The sequence below is a fragment of the Antrostomus carolinensis genome, unplaced genomic scaffold (assembly GCF_000700745.2).
Source record: "Antrostomus carolinensis isolate BGI_N321 unplaced genomic scaffold, ASM70074v2 scaffold53757, whole genome shotgun sequence".
Lineage (NCBI taxonomy): Eukaryota > Metazoa > Chordata > Aves > Caprimulgiformes > Caprimulgidae > Antrostomus > Antrostomus carolinensis.
The window spans coordinates 821-23,342 of NW_010329148.1; the positions used below are offsets into that span (position 1 = coordinate 821).

General features: G+C 41.0%; 1 protein-coding gene across 1 annotated transcript; it reads left to right on the forward strand.

Annotated features, from left to right (window-relative positions):
• The first annotated feature begins 563 nt into the window (after positions 1-563).
• PSTPIP1 (proline-serine-threonine phosphatase interacting protein 1) lies at positions 564-22,037 on the forward strand. The gene is made up of 13 exons (XM_010172428.1): positions 564-685; positions 2,826-2,860; positions 3,961-4,067; positions 5,948-6,010; positions 7,079-7,177; positions 8,965-9,010; positions 9,850-9,929; positions 12,736-12,834; positions 13,482-13,578; positions 16,722-16,806; positions 18,316-18,386; positions 19,837-19,934; positions 21,906-22,037. Exons 1-13 carry the CDS (start codon positions 564-566, stop codon positions 22,035-22,037), a joined length of 1,134 nt encoding a protein of 377 aa, XP_010170730.1.
• Positions 22,038-22,522: the final 485 nt, after the last annotated feature.

Genomic DNA, 22,522 nt, shown 5'->3' on the forward strand with positions numbered 1-22,522 from the left:
TTCGAAGTGTCCATGAGAGTGAGACATCCTCTCTTTGGATGCTTTAGAATAAAGCCCTTATTAATCCTTTTACAAAGTCAAACGCACCCAGAAGAAATAGGTAACAGGTACTGCACATACAAAATTAAAACTTACTTGTACGTTGGCTACATGAGTTGCTTCCATTAAACCCTCCGAAGCACTGAAATGATATATTTCACCAATATAATCAGAGTATCTAGCAGCAACAAGGCACTAATCTATAGCACTGCTGCTGCAGCCAGCACATCCCCGCAGCCCAGAAGTCATAAAGGAATACCTGATGGATCCATGGGTCAAAATTTGATTTATTTATTCTTACCCGTACATAACTTGGCACAGTGACATATTTGCTAGTCTCTTAAGTCCCATAAGGATGAGGGATCAAATTCACTGATTTTAGAAAATTATTATAAAAATAAGGAAGGAAATGGCTTAAGTCTGTTTCAATCTACTTACGGACTGTGGCCTTGCCCCAGTCAGCAGCTAGGGAATTGGCTGGACAAATCTTTCATACAAGGAGCAAAAGGCCAGAGCTTTCTGAAATGGCCATTAAAGACCATGCAGAGGGCAAAATGGTCTCTCTCCAGCTCACAGCCAGACGCACTATTATACCAGAAACAGAGTCGTCCTTACAGAGAGCCAGCAAAAAGGAGGAAAGCTTCATGTATGGCTTATGATCATGAACTACTCTGGTAGCTCAGATGCCTGGAAACCAAAAAAGCAGTAAACTATTTTTCTGCTTGATATGTACTGAGAAAGCACTGATTTTCAGTAGTCACTACAGCAATTTTGCCAGCCTTTGCATAACCTGAATCCTCAACAGCAGAGGAAAACAATCAGCAAAGGAACAATAGATCAACACGGTGTGCAAACAGTACGTGCAGTTTGCAAGTGTTCTCTATTTTTTAAATTCCAGTATTTATCTATTTCAGGCATGAAGTTGTTAGCACATTCCTCACCTCATACTGGAAAATTCACACTAAAAAACCAAATTTTATTCCTTGTATTTAATCTTCCAAAATAATCCATTAGAGCTTTCAGGTGAGAAAAATCAATCTCTGCTGCTGATATTCACCTTATCTTTTAATTTCAAGCTTTTAATTAACTTAGCTAGAAAGAACACTGTTTCTCTTGTGTAGTGAAAATTTAGTTTCCATGAAAATTTCACACCAGACTAATTTTTTGCAGAACAAACCTTCAAAATGTTTAAGTATTATTAGGACAATACTGAAAAATACTCAGTCTACCATGTTTTCCCTGACTTATCTCAGGAGATTCACCACAACAAATTTAGTTGAAAGCTGAGAATCAGACAGTTAGCTCAATACTCATCTTTTCTGACTGAAAGTCTTCTCCTTATATTTCTACAAATTTAGATTTGGAAGTGGATTGCAAGGTAGTTATTGCTGAGGACAAGGCCCAGCCTTTCCCCTTGCCTGTGTTTTTTTTTTTTTTTCTTATGCCTGGCAAGGCAGCCTTGCTACTGGGAGAGCAAGCTTTGATTAGGAAACAGATGTCCAGCCTAAATTAACACAGAGCAATTAGGATCCTTCACATGTCTCAAGACCCCTGAAATGGCCCAAGAGAGCCAGGATTTCCCTACCTATCTGCAGTCCCACATGGCTGGGAAGTGATGTGCATTCTCTTCTGGGTTCTCCTAGTAGCCAGGCTTCAGCCAGGGAGACTTTAGTGTCTTCATTAACAGGCTTTTCCTCTGGGCTCCCACCTGGGGTAGACCACGGCTCCATGGAGATCCCAGAACTGTTTCCCTCAGGGAACAACACGCCCTGGGTCTTGAAGAGATGATTTCTAAATCCAAAAAACCTCCAAATCACACCACAGCCCTGGCTTCTGCATGTACAAATGCCCTGCCAGCCTGCAAACTGGGAACTAGACCAAATTATTATGTTGAAAATGCCTCTTAGAGACTATGCTCTTTTCTCTCCCATCACTAGTATTTCTCTCCCATACGCTAGTATCTCTGCTGCTTTCTTAAAATGGACTCTAGCTTGCCAAAACCCAGGACATCAGGCGATCTATCATTACCTTTTCATGCCCTTCTGAAACTACATTGTCGGACCACTGAGTTGTACAGGTCCGTCCAGATGAGCAGCATAACATCTCTTTTTGCTCATCTCCACCCAGTACTTTACAGCCAGCACCAAGGCCTGACTTCACAGCACGATTTATTCATGCTGTGCTTCTGGGATGTCAAAAACCTCTGGGGACATCAGAGCTCCAAAGCCTCCAAAGGTTGTCTGCCCCATTTGTGAGTCTTTTAAAGGAGAGCGAGCTGTACCACACGGGGGTGCTTGGAAAGCATAGTACGGAGGATGCTGCACAGCACAGCTGCTCTGGCTTCAAGGAGGAGGAGGAAAAATTTGCTGGTGCTGCATTCAGTGTAGAGGGTGGAGCTGGTTCTGCTCTACCCTTCAGACTGGTGCTCCACAACCCAATTCCCCTTGACTATCTTTATTTCACTCAGCTGACTTGTATCCATTGGCAAAGTGTGAGAATAGAGAAACGGCCGTTAACGTTCAGTCACAAATACAGTGGGACTGAAAAAGAGGATGCACATAAGAAGCAGTGCAATTCCTTGCTTCATGAAGCATTTTATTGCATTTCCTGATGGTAACAGATTGATGCTATTGTGCTTGTTAGCATGGTCAACTTTTATTACAAGACTAATAAGAGTTTTATGTCTATGTGGATCTTTGAGATTCTGAGGGAAAGTTTTTTCTCTAAATTCACAACCCAGCCTTAGAAGCCTATACTAATAAAGTGCACTTGTTTCTGCCTCACAGCACACTGAAGGCAGCATTTGAGAGGCTCAAGCAACGTAAGTATTTACATCTTTTTTTCTGACTTGGGTAAGACAGGCACACAATGTGTTCATCCTCTCTGGAGTCTTTTTATCCTCAACTCCCCTTCTATTTCCAACTTTCCTATCCCAGTCTGTTGTATGGAGAATGGAGGGAAAGGACATTCACTGGGAGTCCTCCAAGGCTGGGCACTCAATCCTCTCTCTAGTGGCAAAGAAAATGGCTTGTCTCTCAAGTTAGTTTTATCTGGATCAAGTCACAAAATACTAGCTCTGTTCCCTCTTCTGCAAACCACTGGCATCAAAACAGTATGCTTTCTAAATGTGCCCAAAGCTGAACGAAACTTTTCACACATAGAAAATGCAACACCATCATAGCCAACAGGACAGCATACCTAGCTACTGGCACCTGCTGTTTAGATACAAACACCCTTTTGAAAAGCAGCTGGTAAATTAAGGTATTTTTAGAGCCTGGGTGGGGAAGCTCAACATTTCTGGAAAATGCACAAAAGGGACCAAAGCTGAAAAATGTGGAGAAGTTACCAGCCACTTCAAATAGCATCAGCCAGGTGCTCTGAAATTCAATCCATGTTTTCCTGACCCTTGAAAATTCTCAGCTTGCAACCTCGCTAATGACATTTATGCAAGGCTGGAGGCAATTGGCAAGCAGCTCCCAAGACCAATGACAATCCAGCAGCGTAGTGGAGAGAAAGCAGAACAGGGGGTGATGATGGAGATCAGAGCTCCTTCCCTTCCTCTGTACCACAATATCTGACTTCTAGCACCTGAAGAAGGAGGGGTGCCTGGTGTAAATGAGGCTATGAAGAAATGTGGCCAGCTCTGCATTTGCCAAAGCTGCTCTGAGTGGGTGCTGCCATTCTGCAGCAAAGAGTCTTACCCATGCAACTTGCAGGCTCTGAGATGACCTGCAATAAGCCCCGTTCAGGTTGTGTGAACCCTCAGCAATGTCAGTGCATGCAGAAACATAGGGATGCCTTTTTTAAAGCTGCCCTGTTCCCGACAAGTCATACAGCAGCCATATCCCAGAAACCTCAAAAATGTGACTTCATATTTAAAGACCTTTCCACTGACTGTATACAAATTCTGATTTGCTTTAGAAATTGAAAGCGTTGGAAACTCTCATATCCAGCTGGCAGTAATGCTGAGGGATGAACTGAAAGGGATAGAGGAGTTCCGAGAAAGACAGAAGGAACAAAGGAAAAAGGTGAGGAGCTGGAGAGATGTTGAAACAAATTGTGTCAGTGGTCCATGCTGATGACCTGTCTCCAGCCACAGACTGTGAATACTGCAAAAGGTGATAAAACATGCTCAGTGTGCCCTGTTTCATTCGTTATACTAGACTGTGGAAGAAAATATTTCTGACCCCAACTGGAAATAATAGTGTTCTGAACTCAGGAGACAGAGCTTTAGTCATTTTTACTCTCCCTAGTGTAACTGTAGATACTATTATTATTCCTGTAAGAACTTAATCCTTCATTTTCTCTTTTTTATACCCTTGCTAATTGGGTTTCTTTGGTATGATCCCACATGATCTCCAACATGCCCTAAATAAAGGGGTAACACAAACATTTAAAAACATAAAAGCAAATGAATATCATGCTGAATGCAACACAAATATATGCTGAATTACAAATACGTGGCATAAATAGCATCTGGTTGATGTTGTGTAATAAAAATTTGAGTAAATTTAAGGCCATTTCATCCCCTATGATCTTATCAGTCTCTAAGTCCCTTGAAAAAGTAGCGCTCAATAGAGACAACAGTGGTCACTCTTACACCTCCTCTGGTTCCACAGGGTTGAAGACAAGGACAGGACAGTCACTTAACACTAAAAGCACTAATTGATGAAGGAGTAAAATAAAATACTCTGTTCTTTGCTGATTTTAAAAGAATGAAAATGCATGTGACCAGTATCCAATGTCTCAAAAATCTTGTCTACAACCACAGGAACTTGGAATAGCAGAGAACGCTCAATACGAGAGTGGGTAAAAACAGTTTGAGGTCCACAGCAATCTGATGAAGCAAGTAAGGCATGTAAAGACAGACCATGTGACTCAGTTCATCAGCATTTGTATCCCACTCACCACTTGGCCACTAGGATTTGCAGAGAGGCTTTCCCTCCTGTTGAAAATAATAAGTCTACAACTCAACTGGAAACAGTTAGAGGGCCTGGTAAAAAGGAAAAACTGCTTTGGAGTCTTAGGCCAGCTTTTTTTTCTCCATCCAGCATGTGGCTGTGAGGAAGTCAAGTCAACATTAGACATGCTAGATGGCATCAGCATTTTTGGTAACTTCCCAAAATGCTGTAATTTGTGTTTTAGTGTAGCTGCTCTCAGAACTGTGCTATTTAGCCCATTGTGGAGCAAGCCTCTGGGTAGCCCCAGAGAGTTTTGCTTGAGCAGAATGTGAAGATTAAAGGATCAAAAGCCTCACTGAAGAAACCCACACCCTGCCAAGGAGAAGCATATCTCACTGTCACATAGGGATGAGCATGTAACAGCTAATGCCGTAACAGAAAATTCAGCACTGTCCTTCCAATGCTGACCAGATGACACTATGGAAATCAAATTGTATCGAGCATAAATTTGCCAGAAGCAATGGAATATAAATTACACAGGAATTGTTTGTATTTAAAATGGACAACTACCCTTGCTGATGTGGGTGAGACAGTGGTTTGGTCTGCAAAGATGTGGGATCAAGCTCTGGAACCAGCACAGGAACTCTGCTGGCAGAGCTGATGGGCACTGTGACTGGGTGTTATACTATTTAATCTCCTTAAGGAAAAAAAAGAAAAAAGAAAAAAAAAAGAAAAAAAAAAGAGGAAGAAAATTAAGATCTACATCCTCTCTGCTATTAATTGAAACAATTGAAGCAGAATTATCTTGGATTATTTTTTTACCTGGCACTTTGATGCTCTCTGTATCACTTAGAAACCTGACATTCATAAAAGCAGAGTGAAGTAATTTTCCCCACAGGCACATGGCTTATAGAAAGGCCTGGACAATGACTTTCCTAATCCTGCCACTACAAAGGGGAGGAAGAAGTCCAAAGCAAGAAACATTTACTTCTATGTGTTTCTTACAGTACGAATCTGCAATGGAGCGCATGCAAAAGAGCAAGTTGTCCCATTATAAGAAAACAATGGAGGTAAGCAAGGAGGTTTTGTACAGGTTTCTTGATGCAAACTGGCTCCAGTCTGGGGCGAGGTGAAATCTGTATCACATGTACCTATATTTAAAGAAAGGTCAAGAATGCATGACTGTGCAAGAGTGTATGTGAGAGAGGATGTGATTCCGGCTGCGAGGAGGAAGCTAATCTGCTGCACCCACTGAAGAGTCTCCAAAACAAATACTCAGAAAGTTAATGTGGAACAAACAATGCCCCTGGTCAAACATTTCATTCTTTCTAAGGAAAGATACTTACAGGAGCAAATGTAATTTTTCGGTCTGTGTAAATACAATTTTAAAAATGGTGAGGGAATCTTGTAAACAGGAGGAAACCTCTCCAGCTGGAAAGCTTGCAGGTACAGGAACTGCAGGCAGCTGGTTTTGGTTTCCAATGGGCAATTGCCTCTAAAGAAAAGTAGTTGCAGACTTGTCAGTGCTACAGCTGGAGCCGTACTAGCAATTTTTATTTAAATGTAGTTGTTCTAAGTGAATCGCTAAGACAGAGAGGTCTTTTCATTCAAATAAGGACTTCATTTGCTTCTAAGGACTATACCAAGACAGTTACCCATGGGGTGCTGGCTCTGTCTCACAGCTTGGAGCAATGGGCAAGGCAACACACTGACTGCAGCCACCTGATGCTCCAAGTCACACTGTGGAAATGACAGCCCGTCCCCACTGGCACCCTGGGAACGTGGGCTCCTAATTTTGTCTCTACACCGTAGCTCAGACGCCTGCTGTACTGGTGGTGCTAGCGCTACCTGTGTATCCGTGACCACCCCTGCGGGGAGCTGGCTGCAATTGTACGAAGCAAACAATTTCAGGACTGCAAGAAGAGGACCTGATTTATGCTGCCAGCCCCCACCCCAATTTTTCAGTTCTACTTTTCTATCTCCTTACAGTATAATTGAGAAATTTTTCTGTTGTCCAAACTTGAGCACTCATATTCTCTCCCAGTCTGCAAACCAGAAAATGCCTAGAATGACAAGCTGGAGACAAACCAGCTCATTCCCTAGCCCACGCTCTCACATTTGATTTCATTTCAATACAGTCAAAGAAGACCTATGAACAGAAGTGCAAGGACGCGGACGAGGCTGAGCAGTTCTTTGAACGGATAAGTGCTTCAGGCAACCAAAAGCAAACAGAAAAGGTACCTTAGCTGACAGTGTTATTTAGAGAGAAAACTGTGTTTTTTTCCTTTTCAAGGTACACAAGAATGCAATTGAACAACCTATTCTGCGGGATGCCAGAGACTGCCTTCCCTTCTAATTACCTCCAAAATTAAAACAAAGCACTTTCCCAAGGAGGTCTACCTTCACAAACTCCTTTGGTAACCCTGATCTTGTTCTGCAATAGGCCAAGGGTTTTTTAAAAGGCTGAGAAGGGACTAAGTTATCTAATTAATTTATCCCAGGCTATGATCTAATTGCTCTATGAATCCTGAAGGGAAACAGAATGAGATTTTTCTCCAAAATTATTCATAAAAAAAGAAACAAGTCAGAAGTATGTCATGTAGTTAGTTTTGCCTTTTGGTCACTTACATTTAGTAGGCATAGTATCTTACATTTAAATGCATATTTTTCCTCAACATTTTTCTCCTTATGGTTAGTTTCATTTCAACTAAATTTACAAACTCAAAAATAAATCATTGGAAATTAAGGCACTGCAGTCCTTCATTGCATCGTCTTGATACTTGTAGCTGACAATTCACTAACTTTTAATGGGAACATTTTACAGCAGAACAGATGGAGAAAACAAAATAAACGATCTCCCTTTGGCTCGATAAAAATCAGTGCAGTGTAAGCAAAAAGGATCAAAAATCATCTCAAGGAGCGGGGAGATAGAGACTCTAAAAACAGCATCAGAACTTTACATTTCATTTCCAGCATTTGCTAATCTTTGATGAACAAAACCCTCCAGCTTAGTTGTAAAGGGAGGATGAAATCCTGGCCCTACTGAAATTATGCCAGAACGCTTAGCAGCTTCAATGGCATCAAAATCTGACCCAGCTCCTTTCATGCAGAACGATCCCAGGGTGTTTCATTGTCATTACTTCCACACACACGCCAGCACATTTGAAATGCACAGAGGCATCTCCCAAGAAACATGGCAGCTGTTTAATTCTGTGCAGCGCTCTCAAACAGTTTGGGCCAGGAAGGAAATGAGAACGAAGCTTATGTTCCCAGCTTACTACACATTTTCCAACCAGCTGTGATGAGGAATATGGTCATAAGAACTCCTACCTGAGCCTTGTCTTGAAGGGTAGAATGGAAGAATGTGTTATACTGATGTCTGGAGCCATGCATTAATGTACTGTCATCACCATCTGTGCAGAAAGACCTGGGAGTACAGAGCTGTCAATAATAGCTGAATTTTCATTTGTTAAAAGCCCTAGGTTTTTTAAAAAATAAGAGTTCTACTTAGAATGAATTTTGCTCTTAGGCTTCAGAGTTGTTATGGGAAAAAATCTGGCATTTCCAAAGTATTTTAAAGGCTGTGTTCTTTTCATCTGTATATTACATGAGAAGCTTGGTAGATGAAGAATTTTAACTGCCATTTAATTCTGCTTATAAACATCTATCACACAAGCAAATAAAATATTTGAGAAAAAAACCAACTAGGCCAGCAGACACAAGCTTCAGGCTGGGTCACACTAGCGCTGAGCTCCTATGGCAAGGGTGTCTGAATGGAAAGATGTAAATTGCCAGATTTCCCTTGAATTCAATGAACCTATGGCTGCATCTGTGAAATTCTGGTCCCTTCTTCTTCGTAGCTCACATTCAACAGAACTGTGCATAAAGGCAGGACAGCCAAGAAGTGTTTGCAAGTTTGACCTTTTCCCCTAGAAGAGGAAAGCGTGCAGGCAGCAAAAAAATCAGGGTAGAAGCAAAAACTATGGTCAGAAATTAATTTGGGATGTTTCTTTTCCTGTTTCAGAGTCAGAACAAAGCCAAGCAATGCCGAGATGCAGCAAATGAAGCAGGTGATGCTCTATTTGCAACTGAGCTAAGATTTTTCTCATCAAAGATCTACCAGCACACTGATTTTAATAGAGTATCATCCCAAATCACCTAGGCTGGCTCTGTTTGAAGTCAGGTTTCCCAAAGGCACCTACCCAAGGATTAATGAAGAAGCTTCTAAAGAACGGCAACCTGATAGTCATCTACATTTAATTTCCTTTGTGGAAATGCGAGTATCCTGCTTTCATTAAAGAATTTATAGAGGACCTCCTTTAGGTTCTTCACCCAGAAAAGAAAGGCTCTTCCTGAAGCAAATTTGAAAGCACAGAAGAACAACACTCAAACTGCCCCCAGCCAGCCCAAACCAGTCCCCAGGTTCCCTGTCTATGAGCATGGTAGCATTCTCCAGCCAGAAATACAGTATATGTGCAGAAGGACAGGCCAGCAAACATCTGAGCTGGTTCATGAGTTCAGACTTGTCCCTCACTGCTCATATAAAACTTTCCACTAAATCACATGGCCTACCTGGCTGGCTTAGCATGGAGAGAGCCTAAGGATGCTCAGTGCCCAAGGATGGTCCAGGCTCTTAATCTCTGATTTGCATTATCCCCACTGTAAAGTTTATAGATGATCTGCAAACCATGCAGAGAGAATCCTTATTCTAGTATAAAGTTGCAAAGAACAAAACCAAATATCCTTGCAGCCCAGTAGTTTCAAGTGCACACATTCTTGTGATACTCTAGCAAACCACAGGCCTCAAGTGTAAGAATCACAGTGAACTCCTAATAGGATGAAAAGAGAAAGACTGTATCATTTTTGTTCCTAACTGTTGGGTTTCTATTATGTGTGTCTGTGTTTACAGAGAACACGTACAAACAGAACATTGAGCAGCTGGATAAGGTCAGGATAGAGTGGGAAAAGGAACATATCAAAACCTGTGAGGTAAACATTGACTTTTGCAGTGATATATTTGTGTACTTTTTTATTTTATCCTACCTGAAGATACCAGTCTAAGACCTGAGATACCATCCCAAGGGTTTTGCTGTTTGCTTATGTGGCAACACAGTAGATGATTTTGCAAAAATACTGCAAAAACTAGAGTTGATTTAGACATAGCTGCTGTCTCATTTGTTTACGCTCTCCTTGCTTGTTCAGCATATGTATGTAAATATAAAGGAGGGGAATAAGTGCAGAGGAGTAAGAAGCGGAGCAATATATGAACTGGTACAATCTATGTGCAAGCATTTGTTGACAGTTTTCACCCACAACTTAACATAAGAATAAAATAACTTTAGGGATGATCCTCCATCACAGCCAGGATAAGGTTGTTTCTCAAATAACTGCATTGTGACAAAATGTAATTTCAGTAGAAAATAAACAGAAATGTAGACATGAAAATTCATTTTTTATTTTAAAAATGAATTTCAAAATTTAAACAATTAATCAATTAAAAACCAACAAACAAAAGATTCCCTTTAGATTATGTTTTGCAAGAGGCTTCCAGAATGACTTCCTGTTCTAATGCAGGAGAGGTTTTTGTGTTTGGTTCTTTTTTTTTTTTTTTTTTTTAAATCTCACAATCTCACAAGTTCAATGAAGATTAAAAATAAAATTTTCTTGCTAAGTTAAAAAAGTATGTACCATAGCACTCTGAGAACAAAGATACCCAAGCCACTCAGAATCTTTATTTTGCATATTTTGCACTTTATATTCACCTGCAAGAATATTTGCCCTCTGCCATGGAGTAATCTTTCAATTGAAGGGTAGTGGTGGGAAAGTCTCTATTCCCATTATGCTGAGGATGGACAAGGAGATTTGCACTTAGCTAGTAAGTTTTGCACAACAATTTACAGAAACTGTTTGACATCCATATCAGCCACACATTTGGTCATATTAATGCTTCAAAACCATTTGCCCATCTGCTAAAGTATGATTGTGCTACGTTTACTTGTTGCAGGCTTTATTTTCACATAAAATAAAATGCCAGGGGCATAGATTTCCAGTTCTCTGCCTCCTCTTAAATATTCCCTATCTGGGAAGACTGGAAAGTCCCATGGCTGGCACAGTAGACTTTTCATAGAAGTTGTGCCAAGCCTCAATTTTCCCAAGATGCACATTTTCCCCCTTCTTAAAGAGCCAACAAACAAGTGAAGCATTCCACAACCTAAAACACATGGCTAAGTTCTGAATAGCCCACAGAGCTTGTGGCCTGCCCATCGCTTAATTCAAATAACCATTCATAAAGGAAGGGCATCTTTAATGCCTTAAAAGTGTCTGTAGATGGAAGAACTGATAAATTTTTTGAGGCATTTAAAACTAGTAAATAGCACAAAAGCAGTTTAAGATCCGAAACTTCTGGCTTCATAGTGAGGAATCTGGAAGTGCTGAGGTCACTTAGGTCTCTAGCTGAGCACTGGACATCCATAGCCTGAAAATCTTGGCTACCAAGTGGCAGCACTGGGATGACCTTCATCGTAGGGGTTGTGCCATATTCCTGGGCACAAGATGCCCAGGTTCACTATCAGTCTGTCGCACTAGCCAACAAGGCACGAGGGATATGTCTAACACAACTGCCAGCTGTACTTTGTAAAGGGCTTGACAAGCCCAGAGTCACCACACTTCCCTCTTCCATGAGCTGCATTTCCTGATGGGACACCATTTACCTGAAAAATTCCCAGTTGGCTCTCATGCTACTTCAGCAGCCCCTGAGGGGCTAGGCTGCAGCCATAAGCTTTTTGTTCAGAACAGATACTGAAGTACTCATTCTCCACCCTTCAGGTTCTCTTTAAAAGCTTTTTCTCTCAGAAAGTGGTCCCAATGCCAGCTGACTCCCTTGATGGACTCTTTTTTCTGTTTTTTTAAGATGATAAGATATTAGATAGCAGACAGCATACACAACTGAATGTTCTCCTGAATATTGTATACGTTTGTAGTGTTCTGGACATAATTACTATCAAATGGAGATGGAAACAGATGGCTGGAAGCATGAGCTTTTCACACCTCATAGAAAACCAAAAATAGATGTTCTACTTATAACAGTACAACTTACGAGATAAGGGTGGGGTTTGTTTTGTGTTTTTTAGGTTTTTAAAGAAAGAGTTTATCTGGCTCTTCCTCCAACTCAGTTCACACTTCTCCTGTCTTTTTCCCCTTCATTCTTCCCAAGCTGTGCAACAACATGAGAAAATCAGGCAGTTGAAGGAAGGGAATAAACTCTGAAGAAAGAAAAATGCCTTCTCTTTACCATGAAAATAACCTTAGAAATGAACAGAAACAACTCCAGAGAGCCTCAAGTATTTTCAGAAGAGAAAAGTTGGGACAAATATTTTAGAAGGCAGAGTTGGATATTTTTGGCTTTACCTCTAACATAAATACAACCCTTTAATGCCAGTAGTCTACTGATCTGTTAAACATCAAGATTTCAGTGCAATGGGCAGACAGGGCTCTGACTCAGAAATCCTTGTCAGTAGAGGTAGCAGTCAAATCCAGATACTGATTGCTTGCCCCTACTTTGTTTTTGCCTATATAACATAACTTTAATTTAGTGCAATCAATTAAAACAATTTCTTGAGCACAAACAAGTAGATGCAGTTTCTCCAGTAGCTCAAAAGACATCCTTTACAAAGGATCTTTCAGAATGGTTTGTAGACCTGCAAACTTGGCTCAGAGAAGCCCCAGCTCTGTTGCTGCCTGCAATGCCAATAAATAACTACCATGAGGCTACACCATGTCTCCTCTTTGGCTTTAGGTCTTCCAGCTCCAGGAGTGTGACCGCATCACCATCCTCCGCAACTCGCTGTGGGTTCACTGCAACCAGCTCTCCATGCAGTGTGTGAAGGATGACGAGGTAGGGGCACCTGACAAGCAGCTTCACTTGTGGAAGAGGAAGAGGAGGAGCAAGAGTGCTCTAACAACACGGCACTAGCTTGCTCTTCTCTATGCATGCTAACTGTCTCCAGCAAACCAGCTGTTGTGCGTGTTCCATGATGGGGGAGTATTCTCAATCTAGCTCGTTCCATCTGGATGTAAGCCAGATGTATGCCTGGATGTAGATGGTCTGTGTCACACTTGGTGACATTTACATATCTTCTCCCTTCACTTTGCTGGGGAATGCCTGCAACTGCCAGATCACTTGATTGAGTATATTTGGGCTCACGCACAACTTTCAGAAAGACATCCAGTCATGGTCTCAAAATAGGAGGACATAAAGAATACACTAGTTTTGACTTTGAATGGATGTTTTTGCTATTAATTTCTTTATTGCTTTGAAAAGTCATGGACTGCCTTCATCCTCCTCTCTAAAAAGGATATCCAGAGCACAAAGAAACAACTGTGTTTACAAGAATGTTTGTACAGGGGACATTCCAAAGATCCACTCAGGACAGACATGTACCAAGAATAAAGTGTCTCTTAAGGGGAAAAGTATTAGAAGAGCATTAATTGTTAATTCAACGTGAAACGTTAAAAATTAAATTCTCGGATTCTGTTTTGTAGCTGTATGAAGAGGTTCGGGTAAGCCTGGAGAACTGTGTTGTAGAGTCAGACATCGACTACTTCATTAAGACTAAAATGACAGGAACACAACCTCCAGGTAATTATTCCTATTGGTCTTGTCAGATGAGTCACCCATTAGGCTGAGGCTGCAGCTGTGCAATACATGTCCTTTGGAGGTGAAGCCAGCTGGAAGAGTTTCTGCTCCAGCTATTCATTCCCACCCACCACGACTCACTTCTCCCTCACTGTGCTGCCATCACTCCTTGTGCAGCTCTGTAAGTGGCGTAGCTGAATGACCCAGGTTAAAAATAACCCTCCAAAAAGAAAAAAAAAAAGTTGTTTTGTTTTTTCAACCAGGCTCATTTCACAGTACAACTGAACTGGTACCACTAAGGAGGTGGCAAACTGCCTTGCAGAGATGGCAATCTGAAATTCCTGCAACGGTGTCAAGTCAGAGCCAACTTATTGTGTAACTCCACCCTGGTGTCCCCTTGACAGAGATGCTGGCTCTTCATTTGCCACACAGAGAAGACCAGACTTTGTATTCTGTTTTATTCCACCTGCCCAATAGGGAATAACATCTTTTGTCCTCTCAGGAAGTTGTTTGTATAAGGGCAAGACCTTAGTTGGGGGAAATTTTGAATGAAACTGGCTTTGCTCCAGCACACAGACGCAATGTAAGGTTCACAGACTCTGCCCATTCAAGCCAAAGCCGCCTTTTCATCGACTTCAATGCTAAACACCTCTGGGCTGAAATGGAGACTGAGACAGTAAGAGCTAAGAGCAAGAAACACTCTGCTCCAGGATAGGAGTTTTCAAAACACGTCATCAGAAAGGAGGCTACCTAATATTTCACATGGCCAAATACAAACTACGCCCTCTTACTTCAACAAGCAATACAAGATAAATTGCTGAGTAAATGCTTGCACTTCTGTGCAGCTGCTGCAGTAAACAAAGATTTACAGCCTTTGTAAAAATCCCTCTTTCACCTCTTCACTAGCTGATGATAAATATCTATGCTGAAAAGATTTCTTCCTCTTCTTTTTTTATTTTTAAATTTGTGCACAGACACTGTTTCTCTTCCATTATCTGCTCTAACACCATATTGCTACATCAAAGAGAAAATCCCCTTAGTGTGCCCTCAGCAGTATCAATTGACCTTAATTCCATTCAGAGTGAGGAATAAACTATATTAGCATAAGAAAATTTTATACTGATAAAAACCTTCCATGCTAGGAGTTGTATAGGTACAAACATCAGCAGTATGAACACCCTGTTCCAAGGGATAATTACCTCATACAGCAACAGCTTATACCCCTTTGATTTCATTGTGGAGCTCAGAGCTGGCAACAATTTCATCCTAGGAACTTCTTCAACAGAGCTGGATGCTGCAACTAACCCAACACAGAGTTATCGAGGGCCTCGTTTTCACTCAGCCTTTCTGTTATTACGCCTATGATGATTAAGTATGGGGATTTGAGGGATTTTTAAAAATGAATATATTGATACTGGTGCATTGGATACCATCTTGCTGCTACAGTTTACTTTTCTTCACATAGGGTATTTTAATTCACTGATACAGGAGCATTTACCAAGGAAAAATTACATTTTCACTGGCAGCGGGGAGAACTGTGCCTTGCAACAGTGTGAAACAACTTCTGTATACTAAGAAATTTGTAATTCTCAGCTAGGTTTTTGTTTGTTTGGAGTTTTTTGTTGTTGTTGGTTTTGTTGTTTTGCTTGTTGGTTTTTTTTTTCTCCTATGTGAGATTTCTCATTCTCCAGTTGCCTAGGCAATTTTCTGCAAACAGCTCTTGGCTATGTCAGGACTCATTTCTAATAAGAAGTAGGTGGGAGAAACCCTTGAGAGCTTTATGTAATGCAAAGAAACAATTTACTTTCTTTTTTGTTGTTTTTTTACTTGCCACCTTCTAGAAGGTGACATGTTCTAGAAGTAACATCCTTGTATCTCCACAGCTCTGGCTAATGCGTTTGCACAGTAGCACACGGTGAGCTGTTGATCTGTTTTATGATTTGCAAAATGCAGGAGGAAACCCACGTGTGGTTTTGCATTGTGTAGCAGACAACCTTCATCCTGACCAGACCTTTTCGTTTCTTGATGCTATTGCTCACTTCCCTTTTCTACCTAATCGTACAATGTATTATAGACTCGAAGGTAACAATCTAGAAGGGTAGTAGGAGACCCTTAAATTGATCAGAATACTCCCTAATTACTGTGAGTCTTACTTGTAGGGATTCTTCACACTCACTATTTGTACGTGCACGCTCTGCTTACAAACTTGGCTGACCCAATGTGAGAATGTCAACACAACTTTTAGCCCAAGTCCAATGTCTTTCTTAATTTGCTAGTATCAGAACTGAGATAACAGTTATCACAGACTTCACTCATGTTTGTTTGGCTTTAACACAGGGAAGGCAGAAAGGGTGTGTGGCCACCAGCTCTAAGCAACAGACACTGGGAACTCTGAGATGAAAAATAAATAAATCCATCTGTAACCATTTAATCTGTAAAGCTAGACTTGGAAATGGTGTCAATTTCACCCTTAACAACACCATAGGGGAGAGTGAAGGAACTGTAACGTAACTGAACTGCGTTTGAGAGAACAAAAACCAAATATCTCTAAGTAAACAGCAAATCAGTTCTCAGGAGGTGGACATGGGAGATATGAAAGGTAGGGGGACACTCAAGCACAAGCACAGACCAGGAAATTGCTCATTATCGCTGCTGGCAATAATGTTCAGAAATCTCCCCAGCTCCAACTAGAATTTGTGACTCAATGCATCAAGAAAAAAAGAAACAAAACATACTGCAGCCAAATGTATCATGAACATGGTCCCAGGCTCACAATGACCATGCTCTGCTCCCTTCTATCCTGGGCTTTAAGGCAACAGAGGGAACAGTCATGGAGGAAACTGCCTTCTTAATTAGGGTTAGCCACAGCTATTAGAATGGTTCTTCAGGACCTTGACTGTACTTGTCTCCAGTCAAGCATGCCTTTCTGCCAAGGACTTGTCTGTTTACAAACACTTGAATGTTTTTTGTCAAGTCCCCATGTCCCGCTGAGCTGCTCCAGCCACATTACAGGTGAGTGCAGATAGGTGATGTATTGCAGTTTGCTCCAGCAGTCCCTGATGGTTCCAACTGTTGGTTACATTCTGGTGGGGAGAAAAAGAAAGCTTTGCTTGTTTGAACATCTGATTTTTATTGCTCTGTTGCAGATGCAATAGGATATGAGAACTACTACAGCAGAGAATCAAACAGAAGCAACAGCAGCCCCACACAGTCTTGTGGGATGATGAAGAGGTCAGTGACAAACTTCAGTTCCCAAAATAGGTATTTCTCTATATGAACAGCAATGTATGTTGAGAGGAAACTGGACTTGGAAAGTTATTACTTCCTTCATTGTAGCAAGAAGCAGCTATGTATCAAAAAACATAACCTGACAGAAGATAGTAAACCTATTAAAACCAGAGTCAGAGTAATTTTGCCATGGCCTAGTAGAAGAGAGACAGGGGGTGAGTTCATAAAACAATTAGTTGGCCAGCCATGGATAGCATTCACGTATTTCCTCTTTCCTAGTGAGTCATGGCACATGGCAACAAAACCACTTTGTTCGAGGGAGGGCAAAGGTGAATCTTGCTGGAAGCAAACGCTGGAGAGCTGTCTTTTTCAGCAATACCTCCTGGCTTACTGCACTGCCCAGCTGAGCAGAACAAAGAGCTTCTCTTTTTATCTAGACGAAAGGAAAAATACTTAGTGGAATAACTGTGATGATTAGGGAGGCGATTTTTCTTTTTCAGATCCATTTATGCTGGTAAACACTGTAACATGGATGCAGTTAATCAGCAGAAGAGCATAGTAGATCTATTGTTTAAATATTTTATACTAAAACAGCTATTTCACAGTGGGAACGGCATCATATTTAAAGCAGATGAGCTTTTTATTTTGACAAGCCTTATTACATAGCAAAGACAAAGAGTGGGCTGTGATCTCCCATTTAAAATCTAGTCCAGCCTTGTTAGTGAGCTGATAAGGTTTATAAACAATACTTTGTTTTTCAGTTGGAAACCAGATCATCTATAATAATGAGTTCTAATACTGCATCCTATACAGTTACAGAAGACAATTGTACTGCCATTTAGAATACAACCATGCTCTGCATTGGCAAACAGCCTAGAGACTCAGTCTGAGTTTTTCAGAAACTCTTGAGCTTGGATGTCCATTTTCCAGAAACATTGAGCATCCACCAGCTGAAAAATCAGACCCTTTAAATATGCCTTAAGCATGCAATGCTTGAGAATCCTAACCCTTATTCTCACTTTACTTAGTCTCCAGTAACCAGCTGTGATATAGAAAATAACTAGGGATAGATTAAAAAAATAAATAAATCACAAACTCACAGTTTTTAAAAGCTTCATTATACAAGCTTTGTATTTTAAATTGTATCAGAGTTTTCCTTAAAAAGATGGTAACCTCTTAAAAACAATTGATAATTCTCATCATATTAGATTTGTTAAAATAATTGGAATTTTGCACCATGAGCCTTTGGATCAATAACAAAATACTACCTGATGCATTTTATGCACAATTCAGTGATGGTTGATGGTTCAGTATTCTGCTGCATTTAAAAAAAATTAACTGAAGATAAATATATCTACCACACAAATAAAAACAGACAGTCACAGGAAGAGGTGACATCTATCCAGTGCTGCAGCAGATGGAGGGAAGGTTGAGTCAGACAGCTGGGATAAAGGAATGCTCATACCTAGTCTGGTTCACTCATTCTGTCATTGGCTTCTCTTGGTTCTGCAGATTCTCTGGATTACTACATGGAAGCAGCAAAAACAACACAGAAAGTGACACTCCTTCAGCCCCTCCTCCTGGTATGCCTCTTCAGAAAATAAGCTTACCAGACATGTTTGTTTTAGATCCCATTGCTAAATCAAGCTTTGACACAAAGCAGAAATGGTACAGCAGATACTGACATGTTGTCAGTCAAGATTAAGAGTAGTCTGGAAATAAATTTAGCCCGGATGTGTATTAAATAAATTTCCCAGTTTAAAGTGCCAAATAATCCATATAATCTTCAAAACCTCCATCTAGGGGAAACTGTATATTCAGAACAGTCTGACTGAGATAATAGTTTTTCCCTAAGTTAGAATGCACTACCTTTAAAAAGCCCAAGAGAATACTTGAAGTTTTTAACAGACCAGGTTCATGCCTTACGAATACAAATATCCATCTCGTTTCACAGTTACACAGTCTTATTGTAACTCTTGCAACTAGGCATTTATCAGATGACATTTAAATCAGTATTTTGACTATGCAGAAAGTAACAGTTTATGACATTTTTATTAGTTTGATTTAAACCAAAAAACATTTTAACTGTCATTCTTGCCTAAAGAAAATAAAAAGCTGTTTTAGAACAGCTTTAAAATGTACCCAAATTAATTTCCTTTGTCAGGCCTGCCAGCTTGGGCACTCAGAAACAGAGCCCAGACTATCTTATTTGTTGCATTTGGTGCTCAGCCAGGGGAGACTCTCCTGTGCTGTCAATCCCCAACAGGATCTGCCAGGCACCAAGTCAGGCCTGGGCACATGTAGAGTGATGCAGCGTTGAGCAGTTGAAGGTAGTCACTCCTGAATTTCCTTAGGCTCGGGACAGGAGGAGAGAGCATTCCCTGGACAAGACCCTCAGGAGTGGCAAACCCCAAGGAGTCATATGTGGGAAACCTCTGCTCACCTCAATGGTGGGGGAAGCTCCCAGGCAGATGCTGGGAAGGAATAAGAGGTTTCCCTAATTATGACAAAGTGGATTAAAACAAAATCTTCCAAAAAAGTTATGTGAGTGACAAATAATTATCTGGGAACTATGTAAATTACCAAAAAAATGTCTGGTGACCCATTGGCACAATATTTTCCATTTTTCTCAAGGGAAAAAGAAAAGCCCTGTGTGAGTCACTGAATTGTGAGGATTTTATACCAACAGTAGCAACCATTTTAAACCAGTTTAATCACAGCATTTCCCTCTTTGGACCATTTGGATTGTGCTTTAGCACTGTAAACATTTTTCCCAATCTGGACGAGGTTAAAGCTAGTTTCTGATCTCCCACAAAGTTCAGTAAGTGTATTGTCTTCTAATCAATGGGACATAGTTTTTGTGCAAGACTTTACCTACAGTTCAAAGCAGCTTTTCTATACATGTACATCTCCAGAGAGAGAAAAGAAACCCTTGTATTTGTGAACTCTTGCATATGATCCCATGCATTTATAAGCAACTGAACTCTTTGTTTCTGTGTGGTTTTTGGTTTTGTTTTCCCTCCCACCCAGCAGAGAAAACAGATGGAGTCTATGCATCCATTTTTGTAAATGAACAAGCTGGAATCACATCATCACATGACTACAGAGTACTTTACGACTACACAGCCCAGGTAACAAAAGGCTTCAAAATAAATATTTCATAGTGTCAGATATAAAATAGATGATGTTGATCCAAACATCTTGAAAGTGTTAATTCTGTGAAGGAGGTATTATCTTCACTTTAAAGCCAGGGACATTTAGAGAATTACTGGTCGAGGTCACATGTAAAAGCCAGGAATCCCAATTGCCAGTTCTTGGCACACATCACTAGACCATGCTGCCTCAAGACGAAACAGTAATATTTTTTGCAAGTGATTACTCATTAGTGCAATCACTCCTAAATTAGTGCTGAGCTGTTACAACTTCCTTCTAGACATACAGAAGTCTGCAAACACAAGAAAAACTTTGGTGTTTAGAGGATGATGGCTAAGTGTATGCAGTATTGTGCATTATGAACTTAGGTCTCATGAAACATTCTCCCAGGGAAAATGGCTACAGATTCCTTGTGTAAGAATATGTGACATGCTTATCTAGAAACTCTTGTCCATTTGATCTCACTTATTATCTGGAGAGTCCTGCTCCAGTTTAACACACTGGCTTCAACTGAGATGCTCTCCACGCTGGAGAGGACTGAATCCCCATAGATGACACTCTTGCCCAGTACTTCAACGTTGCAAGTTGCAGAATCACAGTGGACATGGTCCACGTACCAGAAGTTTGTTATAAAGAGCAACCTGCATCCTTAACTGGGATATTGAACTCTCGCTGGCTTCAGACCTATCTACGCATTGTACCATTGGGAAAAGATTATGAATGGACTGGTTATGAATATTTTCTTATTGAGATGGACTCCAGAACCTCTTGGACTCTTACTAAACCACTAGCCTCCCCTAACGGGACTTTCACCTGTCAGTTTAGAAGTTCCTTTTATTAGCTTTAGATTAGCAGAAGCAGCAGCATCCAGGAGGTCTTACGTTACAGTGCAGAGAGACCCTCACACCAGGGACCTGCCATCAATAGCCGACATTGAAGAAATGCTGGCATGTGATAAAATCAGATAGTTAGATAAATTATGTGAAAAAAGAGAAGGGGCTGGAAAGGAGAGCTTTCTCTTAGGTACAGCAGTGTTCCGACACCTTTATTATATGTTCTTTGGTTTGCTTTGTTTTAAACCCTCCTTTATTATTTGCCTGAAATTTCATCCAAACACAGCTGGAAGCACCTCGCTGTTAATGGCAGTTCCCCTGGCGAGACTTCTGGATCTTTGTCATATCCTTACTCCAGGAGTTGCCTTAAAAATATGACACACAGATTTTCCCTGCTGAGAAAAGAGCCTGTTACTACTTTTAGTATATTGAGGCCTCACTTTTCGAGTCCGTTCTTACCTACTCAGGTACATTAAATTTAGATTTAGCTGACGCATCAAGCATATCTGGAAGACTCTTTTCTGCACTACAGGTAGCAAAGTGGTTTCTTATGGAAAATAGGACAGCACCACTGAACAGACTGATTGCTGCCCGAGAGCTCAGTGGTAGCTTACTTGCAACTACTCCAATTGACTCAGAGATAAAAGTTACTCATCACAGGAGGAGTCATTGTACCTCCACTGGTCACCGTTGTTCCATATTAAAAGATCAAGGAGACTTATTTAAGGCCTGGATTAGTAGAGACACTGTTTTTATCTCCCTTGGGAATTAAGCTGTGCACTTTTATTTAGCAACACCTGCAGACTACAGAAAGGTCACAGTTAACTGGTTTAGGACAGTCGTATTTAACCCTTTTCGGCCTTCCCCAATTATACAACAGTCAAGTTGTTCAGGAGGACACACCATGGAGGCTGGGGAAATTTGAGGATCTTAAGGAAACAGTCAGCTCAGTAAGTGCTTAATCCCTCACTGTCTGGTATTTCAGACACATTCCCAATGAGAAGGACGCTGGCAGACTGTTGACAAAAGGCAGGGTTAAAAAAACCCACCAGATACATGCTCGGGTCCTCCTGTGCCCTCAGGCTAACCACATTTTCTTTCCTTGTCTCCTTTCAGAACATGGATGAACTGGACATCAGTGAAGGAGACATTGTAGTTGTCATTGAAGAAAATGAGGATGGCTGGTGGACAGCAGAAAGTAATGGGCAGCGAGGCTTTGTGCCAGGGTCTTATCTTGAAAAGCTTTGATGAAAAGAAGCCCCAGACCTCAGACTTTAAAAATATTCTATTACAGTACACAACGTCTGCTTCAGCTGACCAAGGGCAGCCCACAATACTGTCTTCTACAATTATCAGTCACGAAATAACCAACTGACCATGCTTTCCTTTTCCTTCCTTGCCCCATCCCAGTACCTTCTGGCCTACACCATCTGCAAAAACCATCTTCACCTCAGAGAGACCGAGACTTGCTTTTCTTACCACAGTTCTTCCTATCCTCAGCACACTGTGCTGCCATCAGTGTCGCAAAGCTGGGCAAATCTGGGAGGAAAACACTGCCCAGAACTTAACTGCACTAAAGAAAAAGGATCAAGGAAGCAAATGCTGTTTCTCCAGGATGGAGGATCACCTCCAGCCAGCCTGTGAGCCACCCCCGTGGTCACAGCAGCCATGTTCTCTGCCATGGATCCCCTCCTCTCACTGCACAGACCATGCAAGCATTTTTGAGTGGGGTG

Bases quoted from the DNA above. Each gene is read 5' to 3' on its own strand.
- PSTPIP1 (XM_010172428.1), top strand. From the start codon at position 564: ATGGCCATTAAAGACCATGCAGAGGGCAAAATGGTCTCTCTCCAGCTC. The intron at 4,068-5,947 runs GTGAGGAGCTGG...TGTTTCTTACAG, and splicing joins AGAAGGAACAAAGGAAAAAG to TACGAATCTGCAATGGAGCG. The intron at 9,930-12,735 runs GTAAACATTGAC...CTTTGGCTTTAG, and splicing joins AACATATCAAAACCTGTGAG to GTCTTCCAGCTCCAGGAGTG.